This window comes from Melopsittacus undulatus, chromosome 5, assembly GCF_012275295.1.
Source record: "Melopsittacus undulatus isolate bMelUnd1 chromosome 5, bMelUnd1.mat.Z, whole genome shotgun sequence".
In the NCBI taxonomy this organism is placed as follows: Eukaryota; Metazoa; Chordata; class Aves; order Psittaciformes; family Psittaculidae; genus Melopsittacus; species Melopsittacus undulatus.
Genome location: NC_047531.1, coordinates 55632551 through 55650083, shown reverse-complemented (window position 1 = coordinate 55650083; position 17533 = coordinate 55632551). Strand labels below are relative to the sequence as shown.

General features: G+C 46.8%; 1 protein-coding gene across 3 annotated transcripts in view; it reads right to left on the bottom strand.

The window, feature by feature from the left end:
• IQSEC3 (IQ motif and Sec7 domain ArfGEF 3) overlaps nt 1-17533 on the bottom strand; it is a 98431-nt gene continuing 80898 nt past the window's right edge. The window contains exons 6-15 of one of the 3 annotated variants that reach the window (XM_005144380.3): nt 12462-12584; nt 11641-11807; nt 9470-9609; nt 8501-8626; nt 7304-7403; nt 5146-5307; nt 4279-4371; nt 3594-3637; nt 3431-3510; nt 1298-1377 (exon numbers count right to left, since the gene is read on the bottom strand). In XM_005144380.3, coding sequence (XP_005144437.2) covers nt 3436-3510; nt 3594-3637; nt 4279-4371; nt 5146-5307; nt 7304-7403; nt 8501-8626; nt 9470-9609; nt 11641-11807; nt 12462-12584 — 1030 coding nt within the window. In that variant the 3' untranslated portion in view covers nt 1298-1377; nt 3431-3435. Of the gene's footprint in view, nt 1395-3430; nt 3511-3593; nt 3638-4278; nt 4372-5145; nt 5308-7303; nt 7404-8500; nt 8627-9469; nt 9610-11640; nt 11808-12461; nt 12585-17533 lie in introns of all 3 variants that reach the window. The other 2 variants (XM_034063107.1, XM_034063106.1) reach the window with 2 other exon arrangements.

Sequence of the window (17533 nt, the reverse complement as noted above, 5' to 3'; positions counted from 1 at the left end):
GTGTGTGTGTGTGTTGAGGTGGGAGGGCACCTCTTGGTGCCATCTCTTTGGAAAAGCACTCAACCATCCCAGGAAAGATCCCTAGACTTCATCCCTTCTGCTCCCTCAGAACTGCTTGGTGCTTCCTTTAGTAAGCATGCGCTGTACATACGCTACCATACAGATGTATTTACATGTGATGAGGTCTGCTAGGTCTCAGCAGAGGTCTCTGGTACAATGCTCCAATATAACAACAGAAAGAGTTTTGGTGTTCAGAGTGAGGCCATCTTCGTGTCGCACTGCAGCTCAGGACAGTCTCTCCTCTTCTTGAGCTTTCTTCCACTTGTGCACTCCTTTGCTTGGAACCGGCTGCTGCAAGGATCGAGTATTTGAAGAGCAATGAGAAGAAAGCATAGCAAGTGGTACAAGTTCTCAGTTCCAGCTTAGCAGGTGGCAGCAGTGGTGGCAGGGGGAACTCCATTTCCAGGAGGGCCCCAAGGCCGGTCCTTGGCACAGGTGAGTCCGTTTCTCTCCGAGGCTGGCAAAGTTTTGGGGTGGGTACAAACCTATGGCTGGGAAAACGCAAGGCAGGGGAGGAGGTCGAAGAGTAGCAAAAGGAAGACACAGCGCCTAGAAAGCAGCAGGTCATCAAGCCTCTCAGGAACAGAGCAGCAAAGTGCTACAGGGGAACGGCACGAGCATGGGAGGCCAGCAGTGCTGGCAGAGTGTGAGGATGTGTGAGCATGTAGGCTGGCAGTTTCTACAGATGGCTCCTCACAATTAGCATCACCTTGAGGGAAGGCAGGGCAAGAGTTAGGTCAATCGGCTGTTTTTTTTACTCTTTTTTTTTCTTCTTTTCTTCTTCTTTTACTAAAAAATAAATCACAAACTAGATCTCTGTAGGCAGAAAGGGTCCCCGGGGGGCGGTGGGGAAGGGAAGCAGGGAAGTCTGTGCTGTTCTGGTGCTGGTGGTGTGGCTACACGAGGCTGCGCGAGCCACTGGAGTACCTGCGCCTCTGAAGCAGGGAGCCTGGGGGGCAATACTGGTGAGGGTGGTTGTAGGGAGGTGGTGGAGGTGGGAGGGGAGGCTGATGGACCAGCTTCATGGGGGTCCCCGGGAGCCCACTGCCCACACCGCGCCAGGGGGTGGAGGTGCAGGAATCAGAGGTGACGTAGCGTGTCAGAGTCTGGTTGAGGGCCGGCTCCATCCGAGCGAGGCACGGCTTGTCCAGGACAATGACTTTGACAATCTGCTGGCACTGTACAAGTGTCCCCGCCGAGGCGGGGTGCGAGGGCACCAGTGCTGTCTCCAGCCGCTCCCGTGGCATGTTAAGACGCGTGCTGGGCTGCATTCCACTCTCGGGCCCCAGGGCGGAGTTGTGCTGGTACGTTTGAAGCCTGTTGTGAATTGACACCTAGTTTAGAAACAGCCAAAGAAGCATTAAATGTTACAAGACTTTTCCCATCCGCTGCTACTGGCTGCCCTGAGCCCCCGCCACCAGTTGGACTCACGTGCATTAAACCCTCCCTCCAAAACCAAACCAGAACAGACACAACCCCTGGCTGCACAGAACTCCCCAGTAGCCCAATCATCCCCATCTAGGCCTAAGTGCCCCTGTCCTTTCCATCGTGTCAAAGGCATCAGGGCTGGCGTTCCCAAAACCAATGCAATTTTGATTACCCAAACAGTACAGGGAACGCAAATCAGTTCTAGGTCCATGAATTCTCATGGTAATGAACAGACCTTGGAGGTCATGCCCTTGTCCCCACCAGCAAAAAGGAGAGGGGAACCAGACAGCGAGGGTTCACATAATAAAGGTTGTGCGTTTCAGCAATATGACAGTAGCTGAATCTGAGATAGGGGCAGACAGAGAGACTCAAGCCTTTCCCAGCTCCCTGCCTTTCTGAGTCGGAAAGTACACCAGCTGACTGGCTAATCTGTTTACAAAGGAAAAAGCAGAAACCTGACATTCTCTAGCAAACGGCAGCTCCCTCCAATCCATTTGATGGTTTGTCAGTGACAGGAAATGATTAAAAAAAAAAAGAAAAAGGAAAGGAAAAAATGCCCATCTAGCTCATACAATGATAAAAGAAATTCATGATGAAATGGCAGCAGATTAGATAATCTCAAAGAAATGGAAATGTTCCTCTGCTGGCAGAGTATTACTTAGGCAGCTGAAAGGGGGAAGGGAAGCAGGAGGTCATCAGGGTCCTCACAAATTGATAATGGAGTCACATGAGGGAGCTCACTGAGCCCCGTTTGAAAAGGAGGAGCTGGACTGGACTGGAAGTCCCTAGAGGGGGAAGCACAGCAGAAAAATGGTGCTTCCCAAATGGTGGATGAAGTTATAGTTCCTCCTGGCAAGGATATGGGCTGACGGAAACCCCAAACCAGAGCAAAGTTGTTGGCTCAAAACAGAATGTCAGCCAAGTGACAAACCCTGGGTAGGAAACAAATGCCTGCCAGTTTGCATGGCACTTCCAGCTAGGTAGGGGTACAGCGGACAGGCAGATGAGACAGCAGGGTTGCGCCGGTGGTCTGGCGCGTTGGGCAGCCATGCCAGCAACGGAGAAGGAGAAGCTGTGGAGTGGCCGAGCTTCCCACCATGGTGGAAAAAGCATGGATGTCGCTCAGAGTCACTGTACAGCAGGGCATAATATTGTGTTGATATTTATTCAGGCAGTGGAATATGCCATAGGAAAAACTGGTTGCTGGGCCATGATGTGCTACTGAAATTAGGATACATGGAAGCCATTCTCCACAAGGAAACACTCCTCCCAAGAATAGGAAACTGGCTGGGAGAGGCACCTTTCCCAGGAAGGGGGTGTCTCCAAGGAAATGGGGTGCTCTTCAGGGAAAAGAAGTAGCACCCACTCCCCGCAGAGAAGCTGAAATCTTCAAGTGAATATACTATGACAAGAGAGAAAAGAACTACCCTGGAAAAGGGCAAATTCAGGACAACGGTAATATTCCAGACAGGGAGAGAGTAGGAAGCAATAGACAAGATTTTCAGCTGTGAAGATCACATTTTCCTGTTTCCTCACAGGCAATGGATGTATGGGTGTCTGTGAAGAAACAGGCAACCCACTGGATGCTAGACATCCCTGCGAAGGTAGAAGTACACTGGACAGCCAAGCTCCCTGCCTAGGAAGGTGAAGCTTTAGGGAAAGTCTCTGGTATACAAAGGCCATGCTTAATCCCCTTCAAGGGGGGATGGAGAGAGAGAGCTGCAGAGATTGTGCAGGAAAGCTGGGCTGCGGGGAATTTGCATGTGATGCTGCATGGAGTTAGCATGTCAGGGAAGTCTTTAGTGGGGTTCTCAGTCTCCCCAAAAGCAGTGGGGTGGGTTAGTCTACAGCGTTTGGGAGCTTGGTCCATGAGGGATGTTACAGTTATAAAAACGGATTGAAAATGCTTTGAAGTTTAGTTTGGATTTGAAAGTTGTATTACCCGTCCTAGCAGTAACTTTTAATTGTATCTCTGGAAATTGGTAAAATTGTCAGTCTGGCTGGGGAGGCATTGATTAAAACCTGAGAAAAGAAACAACAGAGAATGTGAGAAGAGCTGAAGTGAGAGAGAATTACTTACCTCAGCTGCTCTGCACTCTACTTACCTCCACTGTGCTGTCCGAGACCTTCTCTCCCAAATCCTTCTTGCCTTTGAAACAAAACAACAAATCTCACTCATGAGGTCTGTACTGGCACTCATACTGTACAATGGAAAGCTAAAAGCAGAGGTGCATGGCCAAACAAGGCTCTTGACTGCACAAACAAATACAGACCCTCTTGCAACCTGATAGCTACTTTGTGGGGTCAGAGGAGGACCCTTCTGGACTCTATCCTTAGGTCCTGATCTCAGTGCCTTTCCAGTGAGTTGGTAGCCACTCACCTCTGCACTTGATTTTTGCTGGCATAAAAGCCAGGGCACGAATGAACCCAAGCCTGTGATAGAAAGAGGCTAGTCCAAAGTGTTGGTATAGAGGCTGGAGAAAGTCTCTGTGTTGCATCAGTTCAGGGAAGAAAAAGTGGCCCAGGCTCTTCAGCAGTTACCTATGCTGCATCAGTAAAGCCTCTTTGCTAGATGTTACAGCTACAGACTGGATAATGAGGCTTTAATGGTTTTTCTAGGGTATTTGAAGAATGCACATATTTCCACTATTTCTCACATTTCCACTATTTGCCCAAGGCTAAAGGATACAAAGCTGAACTTTCTTTTTGCAGTTATTCTCACACGAATCAATGAAAACACATTTGCAAAGGCACCACTGCTTAACCATGAGAAGTTGGGTGTCCTCTTACCTGTTGGTGAGCCTTGCTTAGACTGCAATTCCATCTGGGCTCCATTGGTCCTTAATGAAAGAGTCTTTGCCCCTTGCTGTTTCTCCAGCTCCCCTGCAAGACAAATATACAAAAGCTTACAAGGAGAAGAAGGGAGAGGACACCAGCATATTGAAGGAGCAATATGGGAAGTCAGTAAGGAGAATTAATGCAAGAATATTACAAGAGATTGTCAAGAAGGGAAGGAGTGAGGAACAGCCAAGAGAAAACAGAAACTGGAGAGGACTTGACACGTGGAGGAACTTACATATCTCCACACATTCTGTGTATGACCTGCATTTATAATGAATAGGTTGCACAGATGAGACCACTGATGCTGAGCTACTTTGACTCACCAGTTTATTCATGGAAAGGCCATTGAAGGCTACATGAATATCTGATCTGTGTAGGATAGACCACAGAGAGACATAGTACAGACTGCATGTCCCCTAGACATTCCTGGACTGAAGGACAACTCTGCTAAGGCTACCAGACCTGTCCCATACTTTTCAGCTATCTAGTGACCATATTTGCATAGTCAAAGGAGTATTGAATGGAGAAGAGTCTTCTGGGTCTGACAGTCTAAGATTCACTATTCCAAGCCACTGCATCATTCACCCTGTTTCATAAGCATCATAAGTAGTTAAGTTCTTCCATTTTTCCTGCTGGTGGGTGGTCACAGAGCCTGACTGCTTTTTCACATTATCAATGAACACAAGTCCTGTGCAGACTTGTGCTACTCATCCTCTTTCCCCTGTTGCTGAAGGATGCATTTCCTTTACCCTTTCTCCCTTGTAGACACATGCAGTGTGATGGCATTAGAGTGTGAATTGTGTTAGAGGCCCTTACATTCAATTCGTATCTGCTCCAGCTCTGTCACTTCTGCTATTGACTCTTTGAGGTCTTCCACAAACTTCTGCATTTCCTCAGCACCCAGAGCACAGAAGTGTAGTACCTGTTTCTTCTCTGAGCCTGAAACTGGAGTCACCAGTGTGATACCATGGGGGTAATCTGTAAAAAAAGGTGTGTCAGAAAAATTAAGTGGTGTTAGGCATTCTTGATGGAGTATTTGATTGCTTTGGTACCCCTGCAAGAGAGTATCCAACATAAGTCCAAGGGAATGGCACACCTAGAGTTTGTCCCACTGCAGACTGTGAGCCTGCAGCATTGCAGCCTTACAAGGGAATGGAATGGCCAACCTGCAGCAACAAGGCAAGTGCCACCAGCACCACAGAACTGCCCAAACTAGCTCTTAGTTACACTTATGAAACACTGGCTCTAGGAACCTGAGCACAGAGATAGAACTGTAAAGCCCTTCTAAATCTGTGGAGGAATAAACAGTGTATATTGGAGGCCAACAGCACTTCTTCTCCTGTGGGAGATGCAGCTGGAGAAGTTGGCTCCTGGAGTCATAGCCAGAACATCCATTAACATCCAGAGGCAGGACTTCTCCCCAGTCTCTGCTTCTATCATCAGAGAACACATCAGGAGTGTTAGCACTGCATGGGTAGGGAACTCATTGTGCTATGCAGAGAGAACAGTAAAGATGTGGGTTTGTAGGTCTCTGATTAGCACTCCCCAACACGCAAAACACGTGGGAATGTAAATGAAACATCAAAGAAAAAGGCCTCGTGTTTTAAAGATGAGGTTGGGTGCAGGGAGGTGGTGGCTGGAGATTCAGCCAACAGAAGCAGGAGAACAAGAGCATGCAGAAAACTTGTTACACTTGTGACTGGACTTCCTCTACCTTTTGCTCAATGGCCAGTGGTTTCAATCCATTTTCTCCTTCCCTCTCACCTTTCTCTACAGTTAATTTCTTTCTTCTCTTGTCCTGCTTTCTCTCCTCCCCCACTGCCTACCTTCCCCATGCTCTTCCTTTATCAATCTTTACCACACCAGCCAAAGGACCAACCTGCTATTTGCTGCCATCCCTCAGCTCCCCCAGTTTATGTCTGAGGACCCTTTTCCCACTCTGTGTCTCTGATCTGTGACAAGCTCTTTAGGACATCTGCTTTTCTGTCTCTGCAGGGGATACATGAGGGGATGCCTTTGCCAGAAGATCCTTGGGCATTCCCAGGATAATCATGATACCCCTGAAAGCTGATCCCTACTGTAGTGGTGCCCAGCGATGCTCAGTTATAAATGACTCTTGTACATACAGGGATATGAGACACCCTGCATGCTGCAGAGGATACAGTGCTCAGAGAACAACTCATGCTGCCAGTAAGGTAGAGGGAGGATGTAAAAAACTTGTTACAGCCACAGAGCTGCTACAGTCCTCCTTCCCTGCTGCATGTTCTACAGCTCCTCACAAACTCCTCAGCCCCTCTGCCTGCACCAGCAGGAAGCCTGCCTGTTTCTGGAGCTCTTCCACTGCACAACTAGCTTCAATGATGACACATCATGGCTCTATTCCCAGTCCATCAAGGTCAGGCTGACTAGGGCTGGCCTCTCGCCATGCTTTGGTGGGTGCTGTTCCAAGGACTCTACTTCTGTCTTGGGAAGCTTTCAGCACAGCACAGCATGGCACAGTGGGGGGAGGCCACAGCAGCACCTGAGCCTTTATCAATGTCAGATGTAGAGGTGGGAGTTGTGACTTTGGGCATGAGGGGAGAGGGGCTAAAGTTGGAAGCAGCAGTTTTGTCAACGAGGTTCTCCACCTACAGTTGGCTCCTAAGAGCTCACTGAGGTGTATCTAGAGATTGATTCCTTCATTCCTTCCCACTAGTGCTCTCCCTGCCACCATGACAGACAGATCTTTCAATAAACTTTAGTTCATCCCTTCTGCAGGAGCTCAGACCCATTGAGAGTTACCAGAAGGCTCTTCTCATCACACTGTACCTGCACAGTCACCTCCTCAGCACCAAGCCTCAGTTTTATCCCCTCCACTTCTAAGCCTGATAAAATCTTTCTTCTGATGGCAATCACACTGGGTGACACAGCCCCCTCCTTCCTACTCCTTTTCCCTGCCAAACCCCTCCAGGCAACCCATGAGCAATGGACTTACATTCATTCTCAAAGAGATGGAACTGCATTCCTAGCAGGCCGACCGACTTGCAAAATGTGTACGTTGAGGAGCTTTTCTTCTTGGGGCAAAGCTTGAGGATCTGTTGGAGGGAGAGATGCATCACTGTGCAGGGTACTGGTGAACAGTGGGGCAAGAACAATACAACCTGCTCAAAGTAAGAAAGCTTTCTGCAAGCTCTGTTAATTCTGCATAGGAGTAACACTGGGTGAGTGACAGGCTCCTTGCCCAGAAAGCTGCCTGGCATACTGCACTTGTAATAACACTCCTGCAATTCGGCATGCATAGATAGCCCTGGGGCCCACACAGCTCCCTGTCTCCCAGAGGGACTGGCTTTCTGATGCCCACATTTCTGACTTTGCAAGGGTAACTCTCTTCACCGAGGGTCAGATCAAAAGGCAAAAGGAAGCCTGTCAGAAATACCTCAGAGCTGGGAACAAGAGCGTATGTGAATGCTGCGCTGCCCTCATTCCCTCAGCACTAGTTCTTACGGACCTGATTTATCAGATAGCAAGGAGCAGACCTTCTCCCCACGCTCACAACTGTACAAACAAATGCAGAGGAATAGGTGGGGAAAGTTCTCTAGTCCGCTGCCCCTACAAAAGGGCTTGGGGTTAGCCTTACATTTGCAACATCTACAGTTTCATTTTGCCATTAAATTCAGCAGAACTCCCATCTTGTTTGGTCTGCTCCCTGTCTCAGTGTAACTCTGCCCTCCCATTTACCTGTCTGAACTCAGTTGCAAGCTTTAAAAGTACTGCACACATTTGGGGCTCCAGTAAGTAATATCTAGTTCCTACAGCCTTTGCAATGTTAGAAGGCAGTGGTTTTAAAGTGTTTGGCAGGGAAGTTTTAAAGTGCATAGGAGGGCTCTGTCTACTATGGTACAAACAGACAAAGAAATGAAATGAATCTTCCTGCTGGCAAAGGCATGAGAGAGAGCAGTGACATTGCTGGGATGGCTGTGGGATGTGACAGTTTGTTTTTAAAGGGTTAGAAGAGCATTAGATTTAGTAGGTTTTTAACAGTGAAGGATCCAGAGCTGTGTCTTACATTATCAATGGACCAGGAGATGGTCTGTCCTTAGGACAGGGGCAAATGGATGTTGTGGACTGCTCTTAGGTTTCCTTATAGGAACAATGGGGAGTTTTATCACAGCAGTGCCTAAACGCCACTCACCACCAGCAGGTCATTGAAGAGAAAAACTTCCCTCTGGTGAGCTGCCTGCTTCTGCACTTTGTTCACATCAGTCACTTCGTATAAGCGGCTGCAGCAGACCAGGCGTCGATGGGGCACAGACAGAACCTGCAGAAGACCCGCAAGAGCATGCAGAGGCTGAGGGAGGTGCCATCGTGGGTCTCCCTAAGCTTCAGCTGGTGCAAGCCTGCCCAGTGACAGCAGCACAAGCCAATTCTGCCCACTCTCACCACCACTCCTCACCATCAATTTTCCTGCTGGTGCAATAGCAGAGAGCCGCCCCTTTGTGATCTGGATAAATCTGAGGAGTGGGACAGGCTATAGGCAATCCCTCTTACTCACACATCCTATCTTCCTATACTTGTGGCTTCCAAACAGAGGTGACTGCTCAACCTCTCAATCCACTGGACATCTGAAGGTTTCATGAGCTTTGAGAAATTATTCTGCTCCTTTTGGGTGAACAGTATATATGTTTTTGCATTACATCTCAGTTGCTGTTAAAGAAGCTGTCTCTGCATTTGGGGGTCTCCTAATGCTGGAATCCTTAGGGAACTCTTTAGAGACAGATGGGTGAAATTGTTTTCTATCACTTTGCCTTCCTCTTTCTACACCCTCACAAGGTCTGAAAGTTTGAAACACTGCAGAGCTGTCACTGGAGCATTGGCAGGCAGGACCTGCATTGGCAGAAAGGACCTGCAGTGTGATTCTTGGGCAAACAATTACTGCACCAGATACTATAAACTGTGGATGAGAAGATTCCCTGAAATTAGGAAAGAATGAGACAGAGAGGAAGAAAGTGTTTGGAGAAAAAGGAGTGAATCCATCAAGACAAGCAAGCAAAGTATTACAGAAGAGGAGTAGGGGCATAGAGGAAAAAGGCAGAAAAGAGGGCAGGGAGGGACGCAGGGTGAGAGGGGTGAGTGGGTGCCAGCAAGGTTGTAGGTGGCTCACCGTTTTCATTCCAACTATGGACTTCTCCACTTTGGTGACATAAGTCACATGGTCCTCATTGGATTTTAGCTCTTTCTGCTGGATCCTCTCATAGATCCCCACCACCAGTTCCCGTGGGATGTCAGCACCATCGTCGACCCCTGCCGAACACAGAAATTGTTGTGCAGGCTAGGCAGGGAGAAAAGGCAAGGGAAGAACTGATGGTCCCTGACAGGCAGCTACAGCCTCTGCGCTGTGTAGTGCTGTGAAGGTTGAAGGGAAAGAGGATGACTTCACTTTAGGCTGTCTTCTTTCTTGTTCTAACACACCTAATGCACCAGCAGGAGAAACTGACATCTCTAAGGCCAATGCAGAAGATCTCATTATTCCTCTGCTCTGCATGGTGGCTCCTTTCCATGCGTTCCCTAAGGTTTTATAGCCACAATTTCACATTCATATATCTTGGGCCACTTAGCAGCAACCTCTGCATCGATTTCGTATCATCGGAAGTGCTAGATGCAGAGGAGATCTATGATGGGATTCAGCTGCTCCTCCTGCCAATGCAAGCATCAGCTCTCCTGTTTGCTTGGTGGCCTTCACTGTCCTTCTGTGATGTCTCCTAGGAGTAATACTTTTCTATTACACTGTCTGTGATATCTCTCTCTTGGCCTCGTCCTTTCCTCTTTTATATCTCCTTAGACAATTCTCCAGATTTCACTGTCTGATGCTTGCAGAGCCTGGCAGAAAAGTTTTCTTTCACTTTTCCCTGAGCCAAACAACACAAATTGAACTGCCAGGCATTCCGCTGAACTCCATTCCTCCACTCATTTTATATCTATTTTCTCTGCTTTCCCTCCAGCTCTCTGGTTTGAGATGTACTACCCTGAGTGATGCAGGTGAGGAATTGCTGAGGAATGGAGAGGCATTATCATCTCCTGGCTCCCTCATCCACATCCTTACAAGTGTAACTGAATATTCTGTCTGTTTCCAAACACAGGCTGGTGAAGCTACTGACCTGGTATTGGCCTGCAGGTGAGTCTGGAATGATCTGTCTCCCTTTGTCTGTAATAGGGTAACGTTCACCCTCTCTAGTGAGTTGTGGTGCACGTTGGCTGAATTCATTGTGATGTGAACTGACAGATTTTCAAGCAACTCTAAGCATAAGTTAATGTAAAAAAAAAAACCCTTTTCAGTTAGTGCTATCAGCTGTAATAAGAAAGGAGAGGGGATGATGTCAGATATCAGCCCTATTCAGTATTTCAGGAAATAACTTGAAAGGGGGCCTCATTATACTAATATGAAGTGGATGACAAACTGGGAAAGGTGTGGGAGGCTGAGGCAACACGTTCTGAACAGCAGTCAGGACAAAGAACCAGGTCAAAGGAACCCACAGAAGTTCAAAATCTAGACAGGGAAAACTTGAGGGAGCAGCAGATGTGCAGGAAGAGACACTTGGAAGATGACTGACCTAGGAGTGAACATGGCTGGTGAATCAGACAACAGTTTGTCTAGACATGATGTAAAAAAGGCCAAACAATACTAAGCTGCATTAGCAGATCTGAAAATAAGGAGGAGGCAGTGGCTCTATATATAAGTATGTTGTGACCACATCTGAAAAAGCGCTTTTAGAAACCTATTACCAGGATGGAAAGGACTGACCTTGAAAACCAGAAGAAAATTGATCTGGGGAACTGATGTATCAGAAATTGCGAAGAGGTAATATATGCTTGAACTCTGTCATGCTTACAGTTACTATAAGTAATTGCAAGCAATTAAGAAGGGGAAGATTTAGCCTGAATAGAAGGAAAATGTGTTTATGTATTCAAAGCTACAAGGAGAGGAATGGCTTGTTTAGCACTATCCAGCAGGGTCTAAGAAGGATGGATCTGAACAATAGGAAAATGTAATACAATGGACTGCTTCCAGGCAGTGAGATCTATTAAAAGATGAAACCATCTCTCAAGGAAAATGTTTGGTTTCTGATAAGACTGGACAGCTTTCTGCAGAAAACAAAGGTTACATTTTCCTCTTGCCCAGCATTCCACAAGACACCTCAAAGGGCCCTCCATGTCTGGCTCACAGGGAGCAGCAGCAGCCATACAGAAAGGCAGCTCCGCTTTAGTTTTGCTGCCTTCACGTAGGCAGAGTTTAGAGCAGCAAGAAGGCAAAAAAAAACAAAGTAGGACTCTCACCTCTGAGATTGCGAATGAAGTCCTCCAGCATCATCTTCCTGTCAGGCTTGATGTTGGGGCTGTACATATCCGTATTGAGGAGGATGATTGCGAAGGCCAAGATGAAGATGGTGTCTGGGTTGTGAAACTGCTGGACCACGTCTGGGTTACACATGCAGTACCTCTGGCTGCAGCAGGAGGGATGCACACACTCAACATGGAACATGGGAGTCCTCTGCTCCAGGGTGGCAACAGCTTCATTTTAAGTGGATCAAGCTGCTTTCACTCCACCTCTCACACAAATGAGAAGGAACTAACTGCTCTCTCAAGGTAAGTTTATCCACCACGGCTAAAGTAGGCCACTGAAACTTCAGCCTTCTTGTTCTCAAGACCCAAAAAAAACAAGTGAGACTAGAGAGAACTGGTATCACTACGTAAGGATAATATAGGAGCTGTCTACTCCAGCTTGCCTTGCTAAGGACAAAGCACTCTTTTGGATGTGCCAAGGGAGCAGAGTAGCATCGCTGCAACCCCCTAGTACTGCTCTTCCTTTGAGTTGACAATGAACAGGGAGTCCCTTGCTGGCAGACATGTCAGGACTGGCCTCGCTTCAGCCCTTTGTGCCCTTTATACCATGGAACATCTGACAAGGACATGGCTCTGCTGCAGCACTGGCACAGAGGACTCCCTGCTTCAGAAGCTCCTGTGTGATCACCTTCTTTGGAAGGGAGGTCCCTGGCCATTCATTCCATAGCTGCTGCATGCTTTCTGCCTTGGGTGTGCTCTCTGCTTTCACCTGGTTGCAGAAGTGGAGCTGCAGGGCTCATTCTCTTGATTCTTACCTGAAAGCCTCAATGAGCCGCTCCACCTTCTGTGCCTCCCCCTGCACACGGATATGGGCCTGGAATTTCCGCAGGGCTTCATCCAGCTCCATGCCTGAGAAGTCCATCTCGTCCACCACGCAGCTGTGGGAGAGGGACACAGCCTTCATCAACACCTCCTCCCGCAGATGATGCAAAGCAGGTTTTCTCACTGCACTGCCAAGGCTCAGTTCCCAAGGGAAATACCATGGGAAAGGCCCTGAGCCACCTCTACACTGCCCAGGTCACACTTATAATGGGTAGTAATTTCAGACAAGTGATTCCTGCATTCTACAGGAGGTAAGCAATTCTTGTGTCTAAATATATATATAGAGATATATATGCATGTATGTGTGTAGATACTGTGATATATACATATATCATATCATACCATGCACAGGGTATATATTTATATATACAAAGTCCATATATGTATGTATTGATAATTACCTGTATAGACACAGATATTTAGACATCTATATCGATACCAATATCAACCTAGATTTAGATCATCTATTTTTGCCTTTCCTATCATCTGGTAATCCTTCACACATTGTCCGTTCCTCCCTTCCACTCAGCACATAAACTTGTTCACTCTTTGCTTATCCATCCTTCTCTTATCTCTACTCACTGGGCTGTTCCTGCACTTGTCCTCATCTTCCATTCTACCCAGTATACATCCCCATTTGCAGCCCATACCTTCATGGCACTCTTCACTCCCACTCAACCACTGCAGCAACAACATTCATTATATCTTTGAAGACCAGGGCCAGCTCAGAGAAAATAGTAAATGGAAGCTGTTGTACAGAAATAACATTGCAACATCTGCTGGCTTGAAATATCAAGGCTGGGTAAAACTCTGCCCATGTAGTCAAACACCAGGAGTCCCCTGCCAATTAATTCTGTAAAAGCCCTATTCATTTACACATTTCTACCCATTCCACACAATGTTTTTAATTTCCACCATACTTCAGTGCCACACTTCCCTGTTATCTGCTAGAGATCCTTCACCTCATACATCTGGTGTCATCACCTTTCCTTTCACGGTGATGCATTGCACACTGGTAATTCACAGCCAATTTAGATACCCAAAGAAAGTATGCCAGCTCTCTTGTTTTCCACCTAAGCATTCTCAGCTTATAGAAGTCCTACCATTAGTCTCCAAAACCTACCACTACAGTCCTTGCTCTCTGTATTAGTCAAATAATCTAGTTCTTATTGTAACTGCCTGAAATTTTAGTAATTTGTAATGACAGCACCTTCCCCATGTGGCTTCAGCACATTTTGTTAACATATTCCTACTTTTGTGTCCAGGTCATTACTGCAATCATAAATCAAAAGCCTAGGCTCAGAAAACTCTGCTCATAGCCTCCCTTAGGCCCAGCTTCCCATTGCAGCAGAGTATGTAGGTACTAATGTCTGCATCAGGCAATTTTCTCCCCTGTTTATGATTCCTCTGCTAATTTCTATCCCTTCCACTCTCAACTAACAATTTCTCACATCAAATGCTTTGGTGAAGTCTAGAATTACCTTCTGCATGTCCCTTGTCTAGAAAACCAGTTATTATTGTCTTAACAAAGACACTGGATTAATCTACTCTCCACTAGCTTTGGTACGTACCATTTACCTTCCTGTCTGCCATCATTCTTTCCCATAAAGAAATTCTCAAAGCTGACATTCTGTCAGACCAAGAAATTAACAGGTGCCAAAATCCCAATTTTTTAAGCCTTCCTTAAATGCGAAGTTACTAATTTGCTAATCTTCAATCATATGGCACCATCTTGACATTACAAGTGTGTTAAAAATTCAAGGACTTCATATTTGCTGCTTCTATATACCTTGGATGCTAATGCTATTCCTCCCACCCACCCTCCCCCTGCCTTTGTATCATCCTCGGTATTGTGTTTGGTTTGTTTTCTCATGTTGTAAAAGATAAACTGACCCCAAATTTGAGGTTAAGAGGGATTTTTCCCTAGTACAGGTTGCCTGGGACAGTATGAGGAGTGGTACAGGGAAAACAGAGGAGGAGGGGATTACTTCCATTCTGGATCTTTCTATTTCCTACGATTATCTGGAAATTTTCCCAAGTAACCCACTGCTAATCAAGGGATGTGCTGTCATCAGTTTTTCCTTCTTCCTTTCTGTGATAAACTGAGGACATGTCTGTTGGTCTTTCCTAGAGTGCTGCAGTTTGCTGCAGGCTGTTGGGAAGGACTTTGTGAGGTAGGATGTGCCATGTACAGCCTTGCTAGAATGAAAATCTGATGCATTATGTCTTGACTGTGTGACAGACAGGGTTCAAATGCTCACGGACATCTCTCCATTCCCTCATTGATCAAGAGTTCAAATATCATTGCTTAACTGAAGTGACACCCACAGAATAACTTAGCAAGAGCTTTGGCTGAACAGAGTCTTCAGTATCTCCTAAAGCTGGAGTCATCACAACTTCAACTAGGAAACACAGACTCTGTCCCTCCACAAACTCTATATAATCAAAATGAGGGAACAACTGCTGAGGAGCAAGGGCAGAGAATCAATGGGGCTGCTCTCATAGGAAATCTAACATGAAATCTTCCTCTCCAAGAGGTGGACTGCAGAAACCCCTACAGATGGTTTCTGGCAACAGCAAAAACTTCTCCCCTACACCCCCTTCCTTTGTTATTTTTACTTTCCCACTCTTATACTCACATGTCCCTTGGGTTGGCATCAAGGATTCCTGCTTCTTGGAATTTATCTTGGATAGTAAAAGTTTTTCTCTGGTTAGTCACTACTGTGTTCACAGCTGCAACCATCTCTGCAGTTGGACTTCTGTTATTATTTTTTAATACTTGCCAATGTGTGATGTTTCTCAGCATTGACCCCAGTGATTTTGCTGTTATTGTCTGCTTCTAGACATGTGAAAACAGAGTCTTTCCACACACCAGTGAGACCTGCTGCGGTCTCACCTAAGCAACCCCAATCCACCAGCATTAGATTGTGTATATTTCGCTCCCTCCCTCCCTGATCAGTCCTTCCAGCTCCATGCAGGCTGCTCTAATACATCCTTCCCTTTGTGTACAGATCTCAAATAATAAAGTCAATGCCCCTGATACAGAAAGCATCAAGCCTTTATTAGGACAAGTAGGACAAGGCAGCTGCTTTTCAAACTCAAACAGGCATTGCTACAAGAGTTATGCCCACCTTCTCTTTGAGAGTTTCTTTCATGGACTGACAGATGCTGGTTTGCTTTGTAAATTCAAAGACAAAACCCTGGGAGTCCCTTTCATCTGAAGGAATGGAATCCAAAGAAGGATTCCCCCTGTCCTGCTTCCTGAGAAAAGCTGACCAGGCAGGAAGGGCAGATTAGGAAGAAAGTCTGACTCAAGAAAAGTCAGCATGGGCTTGCATTTGATTTATTTGCTTGCATTCGACAAAGCCTGTGCTTTGTCAACAGCTCCCAGAGGAACTACCAGGTATGCTCCTACTTTCTGCTGCTAGACAGAAAGAATGGTGGATCACAGCTGCCTGATATTTTTTTGTGAGTAAATTTGACACAGCAAAGAGCACTGGAAGAGCAAAAGAGCCTTGTGCCAAGGGGCTGCCATGTTTCTGCTCCTCTTCTAGGTGGCTACAAGTTTTGCTGCCTTGCCTGACCTCAGATTCCTGTACAGACTCCCGTTAGCATTCCGAATGTACTGTAGTGCCTATACCAGAGCTCCCCTGAAATGCAGTATAACTTTCTGAAACCGAGCAAGGAGGTCTGTGCTTTCCAAGCTAGAGAACCTGGAAGCTGACACAGGATATCTTGGCAAGCATACTGCAAAAAGTACATTGGTCCTGTCAGCCTCCCAAACTGCAATGTAAAAGGCAGTGTAACCACGTGCATAAGGGTGGGTTGCTCCCCCAGGACTGGATTTGCCAATGTACAAGACAAAGGTTGAGCTGAGGGCGGATGGCTCTCTGCATCCAAGCAGTAACCCAGCAGCTTATGTGCATGTGCCAAAACCAATGCCAAATTCATTTCTGCACAAACAGCAGAACACCTCTATTCCAGGACCACCAGGACGCCTGAAGGATAATAAAACAGGGGCAGAGTAATCGCTGTATAAAATCTCCTCCTGTTTCAACTCCTTCCTCCCCACAGACTTTCAATAAGACACACAAATTGAGCTCACACTGCATCCAGAGATGCATTTAGACCACTATCTGCAGGACTATGACTTTAGATGTTTGCATTATGTAGCTACAGTGAGCTGGAAGAGTGCTGACATCCTGCCCCATAAACAAGATGGTGGAGTTTGAGGGCTCTTTTGCCACCTGTACACATGGGAAGCTTTGGTTGTCCTAACGCACTTGGCAGGCAGACATCTCACAGCTGCAAAGAATTGCATGCCATGTGCCAGGACCAAGTGGGTTCCTAGGTGGTTCATTATTCTCAGCTATTACCTCAGAGGTGGCCACGATGCCTCCTAGTGTGCAGGGCATATATCCCCCAAAAGTGGGGTGGATATAGTGGCATCATATCTGTGAGGATTTAGTACAGGGCTAAGCATGGTGAAAGAGGCCTGTGTTGAGAGGGTTCAGTGAAGGCAGGAAGCAGCTGTATCATGTGGGGCTGGGATCTGCTTGCTGAAGCATAATGACCTATTTTCCAGCTTTTCCACTCAGGTGACAACAAAGCAGGAGCTGGGCTGCAACTAGAAGTGTCTATAATGAACCTGCAGCCCATGCTGACAGAGGGAGCAAGGGGGGAGGCAGCCAGGTGGAAAGTTTAAAACTACAAGGCACAAAAACACTAATAAAAAACATCCCTCTTCTCAGCTTCCCTAATCTTCCGAGCATTCTGAACAGTGAACCGTGCTTAGGGTAGACTGCAGAAGAATTGCTCCCTGGGAGGAGTCTGCCTTGCACGTGTTAACTGAGGCTCACAGAAAGAAAAGTGAGCAGGACTCACTGATTCTTTGCACCAGCAGGCATGGATATAAGTCTCAATCCTGCCCTTCCTGTGTAAGGGTAGCCTGTATGCAATGGAGACCATGGCTCACACCAGTCTTCTCTATCTGGGGGTGCTGCAC